General features: G+C 42.9%; 1 protein-coding gene across 2 annotated transcripts in view; it reads left to right on the top strand.

Moving 5' to 3' along the window:
- The window catches only part of SNX29 (sorting nexin 29), a 301,418-nt gene that overhangs the window by 234,196 nt on the left and 47,103 nt on the right, over positions 1-20,119 (top strand). For both annotated transcript variants that reach the window (XM_061599557.1, XM_061599558.1), the window contains exon 20: positions 5,132-5,271. In XM_061599557.1, the coding sequence (XP_061455541.1) occupies positions 5,132-5,271 (140 nt within the window). The remainder of the gene's footprint in view (positions 1-5,131; positions 5,272-20,119) is intronic.

Here is a 20,119-nt window from a genome sequence, read left to right as displayed (position 1 = left end):
ATCGTAAGCATGATTGCAGGGAAGTAAATCCCACTGAACTCAATAAGGATGCAAATGATCAATCCATTCTCAGCAAACTTGCACAGGATCACATTTCTTACCTCCCAGATTTAAAAAGCAGAGAAATATTTTACAATATTAAGACAGTTTATATAGTTCAGATAGTCACTTTAAATATGTTTGATTTACTTTGCAATTTTAGTGGTTTCCTATAGTAAATCATTTTATTTTGCTTCTGTTTCTGTGAATATTTGAAGTACAGCAACACTTTGCAATACTAAAAAAAAGGTCCATAACAGTTGTGGAATAATGGCACTGACTGTTCTGCCTAACAGTTTCCAATGGACATGAAGAGTGTCTCAGTTTGCCCAAGATAAAACAGTGGGAGGTGAAATATATGTTAGCAAAATTCTAGGTGTGCTCTATGTTTTTAATTGACCATGCCCACCTTTCCTTAAGTGGAGTAGTTTAAGCATAGCAGGCTGAAGACATGCATCTTGGGCAGGCCAAGTTTGTTTTTTCCAACAGCTAGAGTCATTGCTGAAGTAGCAACGTATTGTAATCAGCAGGGCCAGTGTAACACAGTAAGCAAGGTAAGCATGGCAGGAGGGCGCAATGCTTGAGGGGTGCCTCTTGCGCCCCTAAGCCCCACCGGTACACCGCTCAGACCCTCAATTCCTTGCCTTTCCACTCCGAATGGGAAGGGAGAAGCCAGAAAACACTCCTCATTTTGTACTTTCTCTTTCTCTCTCTTCCCTCTGCAAGCATCCATGGCGGTGGCAGCAGTGGTGGCCTGGCCTGAGAGGACTGGCGGGCTCTTGCCACCCTCTGTGAGGCGATGAGGCACCATTGGGAGAGGGCGCAGAGTCAGCCCATTTAGCTGGGCGAAGGCTGGCCGGCACTCGCCAGTGCCATTTGCCTGCCGCCATTTCCTCCTCAGGGGAGTGAGGGGACAAGAAATGGAGGGCGGGAAGAAGCAGGAGAGGCAGAAAAAAACGCTGCCTCAGCGTGCTCGGACCTGAGGCAAAAGTTGAACAGGAGGCCCGTCGAGAAAAAGGGGAAAAGCGACAGAGGCAGGAAAGGGCTTGAGGAGGGTCGTGCAGGATCGGGCGTTGTGGTGCCCCCATCCCATAATACCCGCTCATTGTTGCGTCAGTGCAGGCAAGCTGAGAGGGCCTCATCCAGTCGCAGAATCGCAAATACATCTCAGCTTATTTTGTCTAGTTTTTGGTCTAAAGCAGGTTTACCTCACCCTTCAGGTTCCCAGAAAGAATAAAAAAGACAGATGAAAAAATCTTTCCTGCATTCATGGGGGGTGGACTTGATGGCTTTATAGGCCCCTTCCAACTTTATTGTTCTATGATTCTAAGACTAAAAAGACAACGCTCCCAGATTACAAGACACACAACACGTTTTTATAATGTTTTAAAGTGTTTTTAGTGTTTCTGTTTGCCGCCCTGGGCTCCTGCTGGAAGGAAGGGTGGGGTAGAAATAAAATAATAAATAAATAAATAAACAGGAAAGGAACATGGGGAAAGAGAAGTTGGGAGAGGGTGAGAAGCAAATTTTGGGACTCCTGCCTTTTGAAAGTTTATAAAGTTCGTATAGAGACCGTTCTTCAGGCCCCCAGATGGGCTTTGTTGTTGTTATGTGCCTTCCAGTTGATTACTACTTATGGTGACCCTATAAATCAGTTACATCCAAGAGGATCTGTCATGAACCACCCTGTTCAGTTCTTGTAAGTTCAGGTCTGTGGCTCCCTTTATGGATCAATCCATCTCTTGTCTGGCCTTCCTCTTTTTCTACTTCCTTCTGTTTTTCCAAGCATTATTATCTTTTCTAATGAATCATGTCTTCTCATTATGTGTTCAAAGTATGATAACCTCAGTTTCATCATTTTAGCTTCTAGTGATAGTCCTGGTTTAATTTGTTCTAACACCCAATTATTTGTCTTTTTCACAGTCCATGGTATGTGCAAAGCTCTCCTCTAACACCACCTTTCAAATGAGTTGATTTTTCTCTTATCCGCTTTTTTCACTGTCCAACTTTCACATCCATACATAGAGATTGGGAATACCATGGTCTGAATGATCCTGACTTTAGTGTTCAGTGATACATCTTTGCATTTGAGGACCTTTTCTAATTCTCTCATAGCTGCCCTCCCCAGTCCTAGCCTTCTTATTTCTTGACTGTTGTCTCCATTTTGGTTAATGACTGTGCCAAGGTATTGATAATCCCTGACAAATTCAGTGTCCTCATTGTCAACTTTAAAGTTACTTGAATCTTCTGTTGTCATTACTTTAGTCTTCTTGACGTTCAGCTGTAGTCCTGCTTTTGTGCTTTCCTCTTTAACTTTCATCAGCATTCGTTTCAAATTGTTACTGGTTTCTGCTAGTAGTATGGTATCGTCTGCATATCTTAAATTATTGATATTTCTCCCTTCAGTTTTCACACCTCCTTCATCTTGGTCCAATCCCACTTTCTGTATGATATATTCTGTGTATAGATTAAACAAATAGGGTGATAAAATGCACCCCTGTCTCACACCCTTTCCGATGGGGAACCAATCGGTTTCTCCATATTCTGTCCTTACAATAGCCTCTTGTCCAGAGTATAGGTTGCGCATCAGAACAATCAGATGCTGTGGCACCCCCATTTCTTTTAAAGCATCCCATCATTTTTAATGATCTATACAAAGGCTTTGCTGTAATCTATAAAGCACAGGGTGATTTCCTTCTGAAATTCCTTGCTCCGTTCCATTATCCAACGTATGTTTGCTATATGATCTCTGGTACCTCTTCCCTTTCTAAATCCAGCTTGGACGTCTGGCATTTCTCTCTCCATATATGGTAAGAGCCTTTGTTGTAGAATCTTGAGCATTATTTTACTTGCATGGGATATTAAGGCAAGAGTTTGATAATTAGTGCATTCCCTGGCATCCCCTTTCTTTGGAATTGGGATGTATATTAAACACTTCCAGTCTGTGGGCCATTGTTTAGTTTTCAATATTTCTTGAGACATTTTTCTCAAAATTTGGACAGATTCAGTCTCAGTAGCTTGTAGCAACTCTGCTGGTATGCCATCTGTTCCTGGTGATTTGTTTCTTCCAAGTATTTTCAGAGCAGCTTTCACCTCACATTCTAAAATTTCTGGTTCTTCTTCATACGGTTCCTCCGTGAATGAATCTGTCATCCTTGCATCTCTTTTATATAGTTCTTCAGTGTATTGCTTCCATCTTTTATTTTGTCTCGGTCAGTCAGCATGTTCCCCTGCTGATTATTCAACATCCCTAAATGTAAATGTACTGCCTTCAAGTCAATTCTGACTTATGGTGACCCTATGAATAGGGTTTTCATGAGGCTGAGAGGCAGTGACTGGCCCAAGGTCACCCAGCGAGCTTCATGGCTATGGGGGGGGGATACTCTTGGTTTAAACTTCCCTTTAATTTATTGTTCTACCTTTTTTGTTGTCCTATTTCTTTACAATAACTGTTGTAATAGTTCTCTTTGTCCCTATGTACTAGTCGCTGTATTACTGCAGTTAAGGTTCTGATCGTGTTTCTGTCTCCTTTTGCTTTCCTTTTATCTTTAACCATTTTAAGAGTTTTGTCAGTCATCCCTTGAGGTCTTTCTCTCTTTTTAACTAGAGGTGTTGTCTTTTTGCATTCTTCCCTGATAATCTCTCTGACTCAATCCATAGCTTTTCTTCTTGTTCTCTATCAACTCAGTTTAAAGCCTCAAATCTGTTCCTTATTTGATCTTTATATTCTTCTGTGATATTATTTAAATTGTATTTTGGCATTATGATTGCTTTGTTCTTCTTTAGCTGTACTTTGATTTTCGATATTAGCAGTTCAATTATAAAAGGTAAGGGCGCCAATTTATAATTTGCTGGGGGGCGCCAAACATGCCAGCACCAGCCCTGGTAATCAGTCTGATTTTACATCAAACTGCAGTTTCAGATTCAACTGTTAATGCGTCCAAAATAGAAATGAAATATAACCTCCAATTTGAAACACAAAAGGCTGTCTTCACCATCATATGACATTGCCCAATAAAAAGGCTTTGAAATTAATAAAAACAAATTTGACACAGATTTCTACAATGAATAATGAGGGAAATATAATTTTCTAGGCTAGATTCTCTGTAGAAATAATAGTAACACAGAAAAGAAGCAAAGTAAGAAGAACACCAACAAACATACAAAAATGTACTTATCCATCATTGGAGATGGCAGGTGTTGCTACCACTCACCATATGCTCAGAGGCACATGTTACCAAATTCTTCCAAGCTACGCAGGAAGTGGATTGGACTGTGAAAGACCAACCCAAATTGTGTTTGCATTTTGACCAATCTGTAGGGCAGTCCAATATGTCAGAGAGGAGGTCAGGTCTCCTGCTCCCCTGGTGCATTCACTATAGCTGCCCAATTTCCCTGCTTTTTAAAGTTTAATAGTTGTTTTGCCTATTAGTGAATACAGGATCAAGAGGCTTTTGCACCAATTGCATCTATGCCTAGAGAGGTCAGGCATAGATGTAGTGGCACATGTCTTAGTTTAGGGATGGCTAACATGTAGGCCATGTACCATATTATCTAGCTCACCCTCTCCCCCAAGAGATTTTTGTGGCCCCCCAAAACCTCCCCCAATTTGATGGTTTTCTTAAAAGAATTATCAGCTGTTCCTATGGGCTGTGAAGCTATGCCATAAAGCTTTGTGTGTGTGTGTGTCCTTCTCAAGGCCCCTTCAAAGTTTTATATTTAATTGTTTTAAAATATTTTTAAATGTATCAATTGTTCCCATTGGTCCCCTGGTCTGATAAGTGATGCTAAAGTGTTCCTTGTGGGCCCCCAAGCCACCCTACACCTTGGCCTTTACAGCTTCATGTGTAGTTTACATCAAAAGTGCAACCCTGAGCTTTGAGACTGCATTGGTATGGGATTATGGACCTCTTCATGGCGCTCCAGTACATCGGGTTATGCTGTTCAGCTGTAGCTGTATCCCAGCTTGATCTCTTTTTCAAAAAAAAGTACAAGAATGCATAGGATCAGTAATTACATTTTATATTTTTGCTTGGCACAAAAATTGAATTCTGGGTTGTAATTCAATTTTCTTCTTTTTTCCTTCCCTTAGGATGCAAAGTTTGTGGAGGAACGACGGAAGCAGTTACAGAATTACTTGAGAAATGTTATGAACAAAGTCATCCAGACTCTGCCAGAATTCACTGCCAACCCTAAAAAAGAGACTCTCATCCAGCTGATGCCCTTTTTTATGTAAGTAGCGTTCGAACGGATACATATTGCTCAATATATTATTAAGGATATATTTTTTCTTTTTCCTATAACAGTGGCTTTTCTGAAATATTCATAATTACAGTGTGTGTGTTAATCGGAATAATCCGTTCAGTTCAAAGGGCTTGAATGTTTTTAGAGAAGTAAATTGTGAAACAACACTCGCTTCGTATTTTAATAGCAATTGAACAGCTTTTGTAGCAGTTAACAGATCAACATGAAAGAAGGGGGGAAAGCATTTGGCTGTCTGTTTCTTGAACATTGGCTAGTAGTAACAAGTACTGAAGGATCTGGCTGTGTAAGAAGCAGTGTGTAGTGATGCAGGACCACAGGGAATGGCATCACTGGCACTCTTTTCATAGCAGGAAAAATGATGTCATCTACTGGAGTGGTTTTGCCAGCGTTGTAAGACCAGGGATATTGCAGGAGAGGCCTTCCACATGATCCTTTTGTTCAGTACCATCGTGTCATGAGGTCCATTCCACACAACATAGGAAGCAAATGTTTAGCGTGAAGGCACCTACCCTTTGGAATTCCCTCCCTTTCAATATTAGACAGGCGCCGTCTCTGTTGTCTTTTCGGCACCTACCAAAGACCTTCCTCTTTCTACAAGAATTTTAAGACTATCTCTGTCTGCATCTGTGGAATTGTTTTTTAAGATGTTTTATTTTTAAGATGTTTTTAGTATGTTATCATTTGTTTGCTGCCTTGGGGTCCTGCTTGGGAGGAAGGGCAGGATATGCGAGATACAATGCTAATAAATAAATAAATAGGCTAGGTCCAGAGTTACTCAATGGACTTGATGGCTGGTCAGAGTTGTGAATTCAAGTCTCCCCGGCCAAAGGTCACTTCCACACCATACACTCAAAGCACAGGGCTTTCCCCAAAAGTATTCTGGGAACTATAGTTTGTGAAAGATGCTGGGAATTGCAGCTCTGTGTTGGGGTAAACTAGAGGATTGTTTGGGGGAACACGTGCGCTTTAAATGTTTGGTGTCCACCCTTTGCCTGTTCGCTGTTCTGTGACTGAGAAATGATCCTAATAAATTAAGCTGTCTTTGGGGGTGTAACTGTGGGGTCTGTCACAAGTGCAAATCCCATTTCCACCTTTCCCAAGTGCCTAGTACCACCGGCTCAAGCTATTTGCAAGGCTTCGTGCCCAGGTATTTTGCGGAAAGGGAGGGAGACACAAGTGTTATCAAGGGCTTTCAAAATGGATGGGACCCAGTTTAGGGAACCCCCTTCATAGCGTCTGGCCACTAGTGGGTTAACCTTCTCTATCCAGTATCAACTTTGTCCAAACGCTGTGCCACAATGGCCACCACCATTTGCCAAAGCTTTGTTGCCAGGGACAGAAAGGGAGGGAGATAACAATGTGCTAAGGAATCTCTATACCTTAACCTTTAAATTGTACCACAGCATTTAAAGGACATTTCCCCACTTATTTTAAACCAAGAGACAGCAAAACATAGTAACAAAGGAAAAGGAAATCACACACATTCCAGACACATTCAGAACTCAGCTACCAGTGTCCCTGGATTGCGGGACTGTTCACACATTATTTTATTTCCTGAAACCCTTGCTGCCCGCATTCTTCACCACTCTGTTATGACACATGAGAACATAAGAACATAAGAAGAGCCTGCTGGATCAGGCCAGTGGCCCATCTAGTCCAGCATCCTGTTCTCACAGTGGCCAACCAGGTGCCTGGGGGAAGCCCGCAAGCAGGACCCGAGTGCAAGAACACTCTCCCTTCCTGAGGCTTCCGGCAACTGGTTTTCAGAAGCATGCTGCCTCTGACTAGGGTGGCAGAGCACAGCCATCATGGCTAGTAGCCATTGATAGCCCTGTCCTCCATGAATTTGTCTAATCTTCTTTTAAAGCCATCCAAGCTGGTGGCCATTACTGCATCTTGTGGGAGCAAATTCCATAGTTTAACTATGCGCTGAGTAAAGAAGTACTTCCTTTTGTCTGTCCTGAATCTTCCAACATTCAGCTTCTTTGAATGTCCACGAGTTCTAGTATTATGAGAGAGGGAGAAGAACTTTTCTCTATCCACTTTCTCAATGCCATGCATAATTTTATGCACTTCTATCATGTCTCCTCTGACCCGCCTTTTCTCTAAACTAAAAAGCCCCAAATGCTGCAACCTTTCCTCGTAAGGGAGTCGCTCCATCCCCTTGATCATTCTGGTTGCCCTCTTCTGAACCTTTTCCAACTCTATAATATCCTTTTTGAGATGAGGCGACCAGAACTGTACACAGTATTCCAAATGCGGCCGCACCATAGATTTATACAACGGCATGATGATATCGGCTGTTTTATTTTCAATACCTTTCCTAATTATTGCTAGCATGGAATTTGCCGTTTTCACAGCTGCCGCACATTGGGTCGACATTTTCATCGTGCTGTCCACTACAACCCCGAGGTCTCTCTCCTGGTCGGTCACCGCCAGTTCAGACCCCATGAGCGTATATGTGAAATTAAGATTTTTTGCTCCAATATGCATAATTTTACACTTGTTTATATTGAATTGCATTTGCCATTTTTCTGCCCATTCACTCAGTTTGGAGAGGTCTTTTTGGAGCTCTTCGCAATCCCTTTTTGTTTTAACAACCCTGAACAATTTAGTGTCGTCAGCAAACTTGGCCACTTCACTGCTCACTCCTAATTCTAGGTCATTAATGAACAAGTTGAAAAGTACAGGTCCCAATACCGATCCTTGAGGGACTCCACTTTCTACAGCCCTCCATTGGGAGAACTGTCCGTTTATTCCTACTCTCTGCTTTCTGCTTCTTAACCAATTAACATGTTCTTGGGAACCTGAGTGTGTGAACCTGCCACCCACATGTCCCATGAAACACACCTCCTTGAAAGGAGGGGGATCTTTTGCTAGGGATAAAACAAGCGCTGTGCCCTGAAATGGGCCTAAATTGTGCATGTATAACCCAAGAAATGCGGGTCCAAACCTGACTAAAGCAAAGCTTTCTTGTATTGAGAGAGAAGAGAAGAATAGCATTACAAAATTACTGGGTGCGTGGCAGCATTAATCATTAATATCCTAACCCATTCATAACTTTAAACTAAAGAGATCAAAGGACCCTATTACTATAAAGAGTGACAGGTAGAAGAGATTACCTATCCTAGGCCCAGGAGTGGGCAGTCGAATACAGCTGGCCCCAAAACAGGAAAGAATCTGTTTGCCTCAAGGCTTGTGCCGAGACACAGAATCCCTGCCTCTTCTGTCCCTGTAGTCCTGTGTTCAGTTCTTTGAGAGCGTAGTTACACGTGGTGGAGCTCAGATTGCCATTACCCCCCCCCCAGATCTCAAGTCTTGCCTTTTTAAAGGATGCTTTTTCTCTTCCAACTCCCCTGAAAAAGGAGGGGTCTGGGTATGAGGTGATTTCGTGTGTGTGTGTTTCTAGCTGACACTAAGAAAACTCAGTGATTTCTTTGAACAATGGGATCGTTCTGCTAGGCTTGAGGGAAATCTGCCAAGGAAGAAGATAACATTTATTCCAGTTTCTCTTGGTTATTTTTGTTGCTCACAGGATGGCCTTGTGCTGTACCCTCACAGTACCTCAGGAACGCATAACGAGTCATACAAAGGTGGGAATTCTGCTCCAGGGCCTTGCACTCCCTTGATTCCACTTGGACCAAAATGGGGTTAGCTGAGCGGTTGTAACACACACCACACACCTAGGGCTGATATTGGCACAGGCAGTGGGATCCAGCAATGTGGATGTGTTCATAGTACCATGTTCCAGTTAATATATAATGTAATATATTATAGCAGTGAGGAGAGCCAATGTGGTTAAGGTGTTGGACTACGACCTGGGAGACCAGAGTTCGAATCCCCACATAGCCATGAAGTTCTCTGGGTGATCTTGGGCCAGTCACTGCCTCTCAGCCTCATGAAAACCCTATTTATAGGGTCGCCATAAGTCAGAATCGACTTGAAGGCAGTACATTGACATTTTTATAGCAGGGAGAAAATGTCACAGTTTACAAGTGGTTAATTAGTCATGCTGTACTGAATCTACTGGATTAGGTGAGATTGGCCTACAGAATGTAATATTTTGCAAGAGATCTGTGGAAATAGAATTTTGACTAAGGAAGGGGGGAGGGAGAAAGAGATTTGTGTTTAAAGCATGTTCCTTAGCATAGCCTGTCATTTTCTGACAGAGAAATTTCCATAATTTTCAAGATGTTCATATACGAGATTCCAGAGGGCTTTCATTTTAAAACAAAATACAATAAAAATAAGTCAACGTCTTCAAGTTTTAATTAGCTTGCTCTGTATATTTTATGCTGCATCTGACATACTGATTCTGTGAAGAAACACACACACACACACACACACACAAAATGCTGATTCTCTCTTAAATCTCTATGGCATTTCTTTACACTTTCATGCCATCTTTACTTGAAAACAAAAGTTTGGCATGTCAACTTTTAAGTTCGGCATCTAAATATCAGGCTTCTGATGCTCTTTGCAGAACCATCTGTCCTTTGTGCAGAACCTGGTAATGCATATAGGAAGATGCAAACGCTCATACCATGTGCTAGGCCACGTGTAGCAAAACATGTACAGGAGATGGAAAGCTATGGGCTCTTGCCGCAACTTAATCATGCTGTCATCTCCCTTCATGGCATTCTATCCCCAGTTTACTTTTATTGCTTTATACTCCTGAGAGCAAGCATGGAGAACATCTGGCCCTCCAGATGTTGATGGACTCCAATTCCCATGAGCCCCAGCTAGAATGGCCAAAGGTCATGGATGGTGGGAGGTGGAGTCCAGCAACACTGAGAGGGCTGCAGGTTCCCCTTCCCTTCTTTTCCCCCTCCCCCTCTTTCAGAATGAGGCATTCTGCACGGACTGTCCAAAATCCGTTTCGGGCAGGCCCTGAAAAGATGGACAGAACCCATCACAATTGTGGAGGCAAGACTGTCTCACTGCTGTTCATTGTCAGAGCTGAATGGAGGACATCTCTCTTGCACTCCTTGTTCATGCTAAAATTATACTGATAAGGGGTATTGTTTCTGAAACAAAGAAAGAAATAGGTCCTCATGTTGATCCATTAGAGAGAGGAAAAAAATGCAACCAGTGCCAGCGACAGAACCAACTAACTGTTTGTGCTTGTTTTTAATGGGAGAGCACGTATATTGCCGCCCTGGGCTCCCACTGGGAGGAAGGGCAGGATATAAATCTAATTAATTAATTAATATTTATTTCTTTGTCCCTGTAGTCTCCAGTGCAACCCCAAATCTCTGCATGGCCCAACAGAATCGTGTCTGTGTAACGCCTCCCCCATTTCATCTTAAAGCTATTACAGCTTTCATACTTAAGGCCTCATCTGCACTATTTATTTAAAGCACTATTATATCACTTTAAACAGTCATGGCTTCCCCCCAAGGATCCTGGGAACTGTAGTTTGCCAAGGGTGTTGAGTTGTTAGGAGACCCCTGTTCCCTTCACAGAGCTAAAATTCTCAGAGTTTCCTGGGAAGAGGGATTAAATTGTTAAACCATTCTGGGGATTGTATCCCTGTGAGGAGAAAAGGAATCTTCTAATAGCTCTCAGCACCCTTAACAAACTACGGTTCCCAGGATGCTTTGGGGAAGCCATGATTGTTTGAAGTGGTACTATAGTGCTTTAAATGTATAGTGCAAGTGGGCCCTTAAGACTTTTTTTTTTTTTTTTTTTTTTCAATAATTTTTATTCAAATTTTCGTAAAACATACAAGACAAAATCATAAAACATTCAAAGACAAAAAACAAAATCAAAAATAGTTAAACAAAAAGAAAAAAAGAAGAAAAAAAAAAAACAAAAATAAAAAATAAAGAGTAAAATATTGACTTCCCATTTGTCAAAGATCAAATCAGTTATAAGTCTATAATATATAGCAATCCTGTCTCTTAAGTCATATTATAAAATCACTTTCCTCCAGTAGTTATCTTACTTAATCATCAAATCTCATAAACATTACTTTATTCTTTCCACAAAAAGTCAAAGAGAGATTTCAATTCTTTAAGAAATATATCTATCAATTTTTTTTTTCCAGATAAGCATATCGATTAATCCATCTCATTACTAATTATGATAATCTTATTGTCATTACCATAGTCAAAATAAACATTTCAATTAATCCATCACATCAGAATCTGTTAGTTTCAGTAATTTCAGTAGCCATTGTTCTATTATCTCTATTAGTTCCATTTTCCATCTTCCATCTTCAGTAGTCTTGTTAAGTCCAGTAATTTCAATATCCAATCTTCCATTATCAGTATTCCATAATAATCTTGCTGTCAAAGCCATAGTCATATAGTAAGAGTCTGATGGGAATTACCTCTATCCCAAATATTTTCTTGCCATCCATTCTGAATAGGTTGCTGAAATACTGCTGTAAAATCATATCTCTGTTCTTTTTTTCAAAATACACTGGGTCATCTCTTAAAAGTTTTTCCATTGTCACATGGCTGCAGTTAATTCCATAGATTTTCTCTATATTGGGCTCCATCACATCATTCCAGTCCAAAAGATAATCCATGCCATTGATAACTTTATCTCTAGAATCTTCATTAATTTCTTCAGAGATAACATTGAGTTCCAAACAATAGATTTTATTTCTAAAGTCCATAGACTCCAAATCTTGTTCCTGTTCCACGTTTGTTCCAATCTCCGGGATCTCCTCTCTCACAGGGACCCCTATTCCAGTCTCCAGGGTCTCCTCTCTCACAGGGACCCCTGTTCCAATCTCCGGGGTCTCCTCTCTCACAGGGACCCCTTCCAGGGTCACCTCTCTCACAGGGACCCTTATATCTTTAATCTCCTGCTTCATTTTACTCAATTCAATTTTCGTTATCTCAATCTCATCCATTATTTTCTGAAACATAGTTATTTCCAGATTCTCAGCCACTTTCTTAATTGCCATTTTAAAAGAAAAATATAGGAAAACCACTTCTTATTTCAGCAACAATTGGGTTAATACTCCAGACTTGATGACATCACAGTATAAACAGAGCAGACAGCCTTATCTCTCCAATAGTTAAGTAAACAAAATGCAGTTCCCAGGATCGAAACAATTAATGGCAATCGTCAAGAAACAGATTCGTCAAAATAAAATAGACCAAAAAGAGAGTAGTCTCAAAACAGTATAATATTTTTCAAAATAAAAATCTGGAATAGAAATCCCTCTTCTGTGTGTATCTTTAGAATGCAAATCCAGGACAGCTTTTTGCAACAAAAACAGAGATAAGCTATTAATTAGTGCGTAGCAGAGAGAAGTTACGGCTCCCCAGTGAGATGTCAAAAACCGATCAATCTGGCAAATCTCTTTTAAACAGCAACAATTTAAGTCAAGTAAAAGAAAAATATAGAAAGAAGGGTGCTTGCCTGTTAATGCGTTCTCTCTTAGAAGATAAGATGAACGTTCGCTTTAACAGATAGAGCTTGCTGTTGAAAATCCGTCCCACCTTCGTCGGCTGGACCTCGTCCCATAAATTAATGAGATCTGGTCGTCCCAACAAAAATAGGCTTTGAGGTTAATCTCTTCGTTTCTCCCTACCCGGGAGAAGTTTAATCAGTCAAAAAAAAGAGAAAAAACTGACTGATATATCTGAATAAGCTTCTTTTGAGGCAGGAGCCCGTCTCAAAAGCAGGCACAGGCTAAGTCACCCTTCCCGGAAGTCGGCCCTTAAGACTTAACAGAGAGAGTCCAGCAACTTCTGGAGGGCCACAGATTCCCCATTCCTGTTGTGTTTGTTGTGTATTTAAACTACTTCTTGTAAAATAAGAATATATTGACATATCAATAAAATCTATTTAAAATGACCTTCCTTTATAACCAGGGCATAAATGTTTGCGCTCTCCAAAGGCTGCATTTCCAGAATGGAAAGTTTATCGCTAGAAAATGGTGCTCGGTGCTTTCGGATAGTGTAGGAAAACGAAAAGCAATCAAACATTTCCAGCTGTGTATTACAACAATATATGAAATGTTTTAAAAATTAGAATGCCAACTACTTCTGCTCCTAACTGTAAATGGAAAGCTAAGCTTTCCGTAAAGTGTGAAAAAGAATAAGCCAGGAGCGGTCAGTTCCAGCTCATGTGTTTGTAACTGAAGAGCAACATTTCATATCTTTGAGGACTTAGATTTCGACCCTAAAAACTTCAGTGATGCTGAGGGCAAAGCTGAAAATGAGCCTCTTCAGCAGCCTGGATGCCAGACGTGAAATACTTACCGCTCAATGGGCAAGTGCTTTAAGGTAGGACTAAAGTATACTCAGTGGTGGCTGGTGGCTCCATGTCAGTGGGGCTGTGGAATCCACTCTGGGTTTTAGTCCAAACTTCCAAGGAGCTGTCCAAGTTCAGACTAAAAGCCACTGCAGATTCCACTGCCCCACTGAGATGGAGCCACCAGCCACCATTGAGGTTTACATAGTACTTCAGGCACTGTCTGATTGCCTAAACTGTTGCAATCAATCTTCTGTTGACAGTATTATGTATAGTTATACAACTGGGGTTGTGTGGGAGCAGGAGGAACCTGGGCTAATGACATTTGTTTAGCATACATAGGCTGGAATGCAAATATCTTGTTAGCATTTCTTTTTTTACCACTCAAGGAATTTGCAGGTGGCTCATGGTGGGCATTTTTAATTGGCCTTTAATTTCTAAGTTGTTGTTGTAATAGGTTTGTCACTCTATTTTTTAGGTGCCCAGAGTCCTTTCATACCTGGAATTGCTGCCCAGACCTGGCGCCAGCGGGCGGACAGGTTGGGCACTGGTGAAGGGCTCCTGTGGCCCAGAAGGACCCCTCATTAGGCTGGGAGGATGGAGCTCCTGCTCCGCCATCCTCGCTGGCACTGGTTTGTGAGGTGAATCACGCCCAGTGACTTGATGCTGCCACAGATCATGGAGTGGGGCAACACACACTCCGATGCAGGCAGCACTGGCTTAAATAGGCCCACCCCACCTAGCTCTTGCGTCAGCATGCTGCACACACATGCCTGCCATCACCCAAGATAGCAGTAGCGGCATCCCTAAGGGGTTGAAATCCCCACCATCATCTTGGGTGATGGCAGGTGTACATGCAGAGTGCACATGTGGCAACGTGGGAGGTGCGGCAGGTGTGCGGTCTTATTTAAGCCCGCACCACCTGCACTGGGGTAGGTAGGTGGGGAGTATGACAACTGGGGCCCGGGGCAGTCTAGTGCCAGCCTTGTTGCTGCCATCATCGGTCTCATTTAACTATGCCAGCAAAACTAAGGAACAGCCTCCTATGTAATTGGCATTCCCACACTCTGCAGATCTTGGTCTGGGCAGTGGCAGAGGGGTACAGACCCTATGGCTCTCAAGACATTGCCGAGCTCCCAGCTCCTATGAGCCCCAGCTGATGTGGCCAATGGCCAGGGGTGATGAGAGTTGCAGTCCAACAGCATCTGGAGGGCTGCAGTTTCCCCATCCCTTCCTTACATCCCCCTGAAGACAGATGAGTTATTCTAGGCAGATCGAGATTCTTGAGAGACTGCCTTATCCTTTATATACCCAATCAGTCACTAATACCCAGTAGGTATACCCAATAGGTAAGCGGTGGTAATGCAGCCGAAGCTCTGCTCACGGCCGGAGTTCGATTCCAACAGAAGGAGGAAGTCAAATCTCCGCTAAGAGGGGTCGAGGTCCACTCAGCCTTCCATCCATCCGTGGTCGGTAAAATGAGTACCCGGCATATGCTGGGGGGTAAAGAAAGGCTGGGGAAGGAATTGGCAAACCCACTCCATATATACGGTCTGCCTAGTAAACGTTGCAAGACGTCACCCTAAGAGTTGGAAACGACTCGCGCTATAAGTGCGGGGACACCTTTACCTTTAGGTCACTGCAGTCTGCGAGTAAAGCTTCTCCTGCAACTTCCACAGTGACTCGGAGCAAGGCTTTTATTGTGGCTGTCCCATTCTGTGGAACAGCATGCCTGTCAAGATATGGCAGGTGCCCACTATCTGCACTTTCCGGAAACTACTGAAGACATTTTTGTTCTGACGGGCTTTCCAGCTGATGGATGGGTCTTGGCCATGGGTGTCTGTCTTGGTGTGTGCGCGTGCGCATGTGTTAATATATCTGCTGCTTTCTGTGTTGCTTTTAACTGTTTTCAGCTGTTTTTATTATGCATTGCCTTGAGACATCTGTATGGAAGGTGCTAAATAAATAACATAGAATCACAGAATCATAGAGTTGGAAGGGGCCTTGTAGGCCATCAAGTCCAACGCCCTGCTCACAGCAGGAAATCCACAGCTAGAGCATCTCCCGCAGATAGCTGTCCAGCCTCTGCTTGAAGACATCCAGCGAAGGGGATCCCACCACCTCCCTAGGCAGTCGGTTCCATTGCCGAACTGCCCTTACTGTCAAGAAGTTCCTTCTAATGTCCAGTCTGAATCTACGCTCCTGCAACTTAAAACCATTAGACCTAGTCCTACCCTCTGGGGCAGCAGAGAACAAATCTGTACCCTCAGGCAGTTTAAAATTTGCTGGCCCAAGGAATGCCTCACTTTTTAGATCCATGTGGGTTTGTTTTCCTAAGCTTGCTTTGGGACTTTGTTAGCAAGACTACTCTGTAGACAAATGTTTCACATTCACACATTCTTGGAGTCTTATGAATTAAGATTTTTAGACATTGGCAATAGTGCATCTTGGCAGATTTACCCAGTAACGTACACTCACACAGGTCCTAAACATGGGGATATTTATTGAACATACACAAACAGAATCAAAACATATACTGTACATTTAACATGTAAATGGGGGCTAGCTTAGTACATATGCATATCTATTGACATCAGTGGGGATAGTTCAGTAACAATATTTGTGAGGAAATTAGCTAAATAAACCTAATGATAAGTAAACTCACATACACACTCAACATACACACACGAAGGAGCAAGCAGTCAAGGCATGAGAGGAGATGGATGGGGGTGAGTTCAGCACAACTGAGGAAGGCACACTAGCCTGTCCTTTTCTCTCTCTCTGGGCTCAATTTACAGACTAGGCCTCAGGCATGCCAGGGGGGACCACCGTATGGCTTCTGAAACACATTCTCGGACACGCACACAGTCAAAGACGGGCAGAGGGAACAGGTGTGGAGGCTAAAATTTGAAGGGAAAGGACCTCCAGAAGACAGGATAGAGAGCAAGGTAGACCTTTCCCAGCCCTGGTGGGCAATCTGGAAGTAGAGCTGGAACACTCTGAAACTCCTGAGTCAGGCAGGGAAACAGCACATACAACAGGCAGGGCCTGAAATGGTTTCTTGGATCTCTGCTTTGGCTAGCAAAGGTCCAGGGGAAAACAGGGAAAGTAGCAGAGCCCTGAAAGGGGCTTTTGAAGCAGCTTCTGCAAGCGGGGACCTTTGTTTCAGCAGGCAAGGGTCCAGAGATAGTGAAGGAAAAGCAGGGCTGGCAAAATGATTCAGCAGGCAATTTGAGGTAGAGTGATATTCAGCAGAGTGGAAGTGGGTGACCAGGACTCAGAGCCCAGAACAGCAATTCAGCCGGTAATTTCATAGTGGAACTGGGCAACCAGAACCCAGAACAGCTCTAGGAGTCCAGTTTTTATACCTTTCTCGACAAAAGCCTCAAAGGAGAATGCAGAATTGATTGGACCAGGCAGGTGTCCTTCCTTAATTTCCATACCGATTATGAGTTGTATAGTCAGGGTAATGACGGACTTTTCTTTTGTGAAGGCAGCTGGTGGCATTCACTTTCTAGCTAGCTTGATAAGATACAGATTTGAACAATGGGCTCCTCTCCTGAGGGGCAAACTTTTACAATTACTTATGTGATTGCAGTGCCTGGATTGCCAAAGGCCATGTCCTTTGCATATGACCTCAGCTGAGAGGTCTCATGAAGCCTCTCTGCAAAGTGAACCAAACTGAAGCCATTTTTAAAAAAAACGTATAGGCCATGTTGGGATGTGGTATCTCTCAGGTTTATAGGCTCGTAGCCAGCGTGCCAACAGGATGGTGTGCACACTCCACCTCCGGTGGATCCTTCTCTAATTCTGTGTCTGTGGACTTTGCTGCACTCGGATCTTCCGTTCTGTATAAGTTGCACTCGCTGTTTAATATTCTGTCTGGGTTTGATTCACCTGGTTCTGTTTCGTGAGTCACCCTCAAGCTAATACTGCCTCCGCCTACCAGAGAAGTCACAGAAAGAGCAGCACTGATTGTTGCCCTGCTTTTCCTCCCAGAGCTCTCGTACAGTTTGGAGTGGTAGCCAAAAGTTCCCAGGGCAGTGGATAATGAGAGAGGCTTGTTTGCCCGTGTTTATCATATTTAGCAGAGACAATGCCAAGATTCCTCAGCTGGGGGTACGTCTGACTAACAATGAGCTCTGAAATCCAAATGCTCTGAAACAACTTGAGATTACAAACCCGGTGGTTAAATATGTTCTGCTGAATAGGCTTGAGCACCACAAAACGATAATGCGCACGGCTATGATTTCCAGCATAATGACTTACCAGCCTCATAACTGTTTGTCAGCATGTCCGCAGCTCTTAAATAAATATTGCTCCCATTTGCACAGTTGCATTCTGAAGGAACGTTGCCAGCAACTTGACTTGCTCGAAAAGATTTTTTTTTAAGAAGTGGCATTTGTTTCAGGTCGGTGCATAGCAGTTGCTTTTTAATAAAAGTGCCGTGAATGTTAATATAATAGATTTTAATGAACAAAATTAAGCAATTTGACATGGCATCTCTTATCTTTTAAAATGAAGAAACAAATGGAAGAACTACCGTCAAAGTCTTTTCTTTTAAAAGGGCTTCTTCTGGGAGGAAGGGGTTTTCGACAGCCTGCTTTTTGGCGTTCCGCTAATACGGCGGCTTTCAATTAGGGCGAGGCCCCACTTATACGGCACTTGTTCCGCTTTTACGGCATTTTTTCAGGCATCGGGCCCCATTTTATTTTATTTTATTGACGGAGTTCTGCTTTTTGGCGGGGGTCTGGAATGTAACCCGCCGTATGAGTGGGGCCCTACTGTCTAAACTTAATAATAAATAAATAAATAATAGATGTGGAATTCTTTACGTGAGTGTGTAGAAATGTTTTCTTTTTTTAAAATTATTTGATCGATGTATCAAACGTATGAAAGTCATCTTTCCGTAAGATATTTACCGTAGTCAAATACCCTTGGGGAATTATAGAATGTCATCAGTGTAACTAGTAAGAGTATCAATATGAATTTTCAGCACAATGGATGTGCCATCTCTCATCTTCAGCCACAGAGCTGTGTACAATAAAAATACATACATGTATATTATGAGATAATGCAGCATTCTGTGTAATCTACAAAAGAATGAGGAAAGCCCAGCAATATCCTTTGGAAGGAAGAATCCCTATAAAAACTTAGAATATAAGAAGAACCTGTTGGATCATGCCAAAGGCTCATCTAGTCCAGCATCCTGTTCCCACAGTGGCCAACCAGATGCCCCAGTGGGAAGGCCACAAACAGGACCTGAGTGCAGAGCACTCTGCCCTCCTGCGGTTTCCAGCAACTGCTATTCAGAAGCATACTGCTCTGAGCTGGCTGACTGTTGGGCTGCTGGCCATCCATTCCTTTGCTAGGTTAGTTGCTGCTTGCTAGGTCAGTAATCCAGACTGGGTTACTATAGTGTGCTCTATGTGGGGCTGCCCTTGAGGTTGGTCTGGAAGCTGCAGCTGGTGCAAAATGTGGCGGCACAACTGCTCACTGGGGCAGGGTATCACCAACATGTCACCCCGCTTGGCTACTGGGCCAAGTTCAAGGTTCTAGTCTTGGTGTGCAAAGCCCTATACAGCTTGGGACCAGGATACCTGAAAGACCATATTATCCCTTATATACATAGTCGATCACTGCGCTCTGCAAGTGAAGGCCTCCTGCAGATACCATCTTATCAGGAGGTCCGTTCCACACAACACAGGAAACGGACCTTTCGTGTAGTGGCACCTACCCTTTGGAATTCCCTCCTCTTAAATATTAGACAGGCGCCATCTCTGCTATCTTTTCGGCGCCTACTGAAACCTTCCTCTTTCAACAAGCCTTTTAAGTAGAGACCTTATCCCAGTCTGCGTGTGTGTTGGAATGGCTTTTAAAGGTGTTTTTAAACCTTTTTAAAAAATATGTTTTTAAAGATGTTTTGTTTTCCTATATTTTAAAATATGTTTTTAAAATGTTGTTAGTGTTTTTGCTTGCCGCCCTGGGCTCCTACTGGGAGGAAGGGTGGGATACAAATTTAATGAATGAATACATAAATAAAAGGAACCAACTTGGGAAACTGCCTTATACTGAATCAGACAGCGGGCCTGTGTTGCTCAACAACTATTCACTGGCTGATAGCAAGACTCCAGAGTCTCATAAAGACGTATCTCCCAGCCCTACCTAAAAATGCTGGAAATTGAAACTGGGACCTTCTCCCTGCAATGCACATGCTCTGTCACTGAGCATATGGTTCTTCCTTGTTGGTTTCGCTTATGGGAGTCAATGGGAAGACAATCCACAGCAGCTGAGGACTCCCTCTCACTTTTTAAATAAGAGCTGTCAGAACTATGAGAGGGCGATGCACTTCTGTCTGAGGAAAGGACTCAGAGAAGGAGGAGGAGTCTTCTTTGAAGTTTGATGGAGAAGCAGAGAAGAGAGCTGAGAGTCTCCGGGTGGGATAGGCTAAAATGGGGGCAGGTGCAGCCTTGGAAAGCTCCTGATGCAGCTCTCGGAGGGATGGGGGAGGGGACTGGATCTTCTGCCCGCGTTAGGAGAGCCTGCTGCCTCCATGGGCTTTGCTTTGTTTTTTTGTAAATAAAACAACAGCAGGAAT

This window comes from Rhineura floridana, chromosome 17 (genome assembly GCF_030035675.1).
Source record: "Rhineura floridana isolate rRhiFlo1 chromosome 17, rRhiFlo1.hap2, whole genome shotgun sequence".
In the NCBI taxonomy this organism is placed as follows: Eukaryota; Metazoa; Chordata; class Lepidosauria; order Squamata; family Rhineuridae; genus Rhineura; species Rhineura floridana.
Note: the sequence above shows the minus strand (reverse complement) of the source record. Positions and strands in the feature narration are given on the sequence as shown.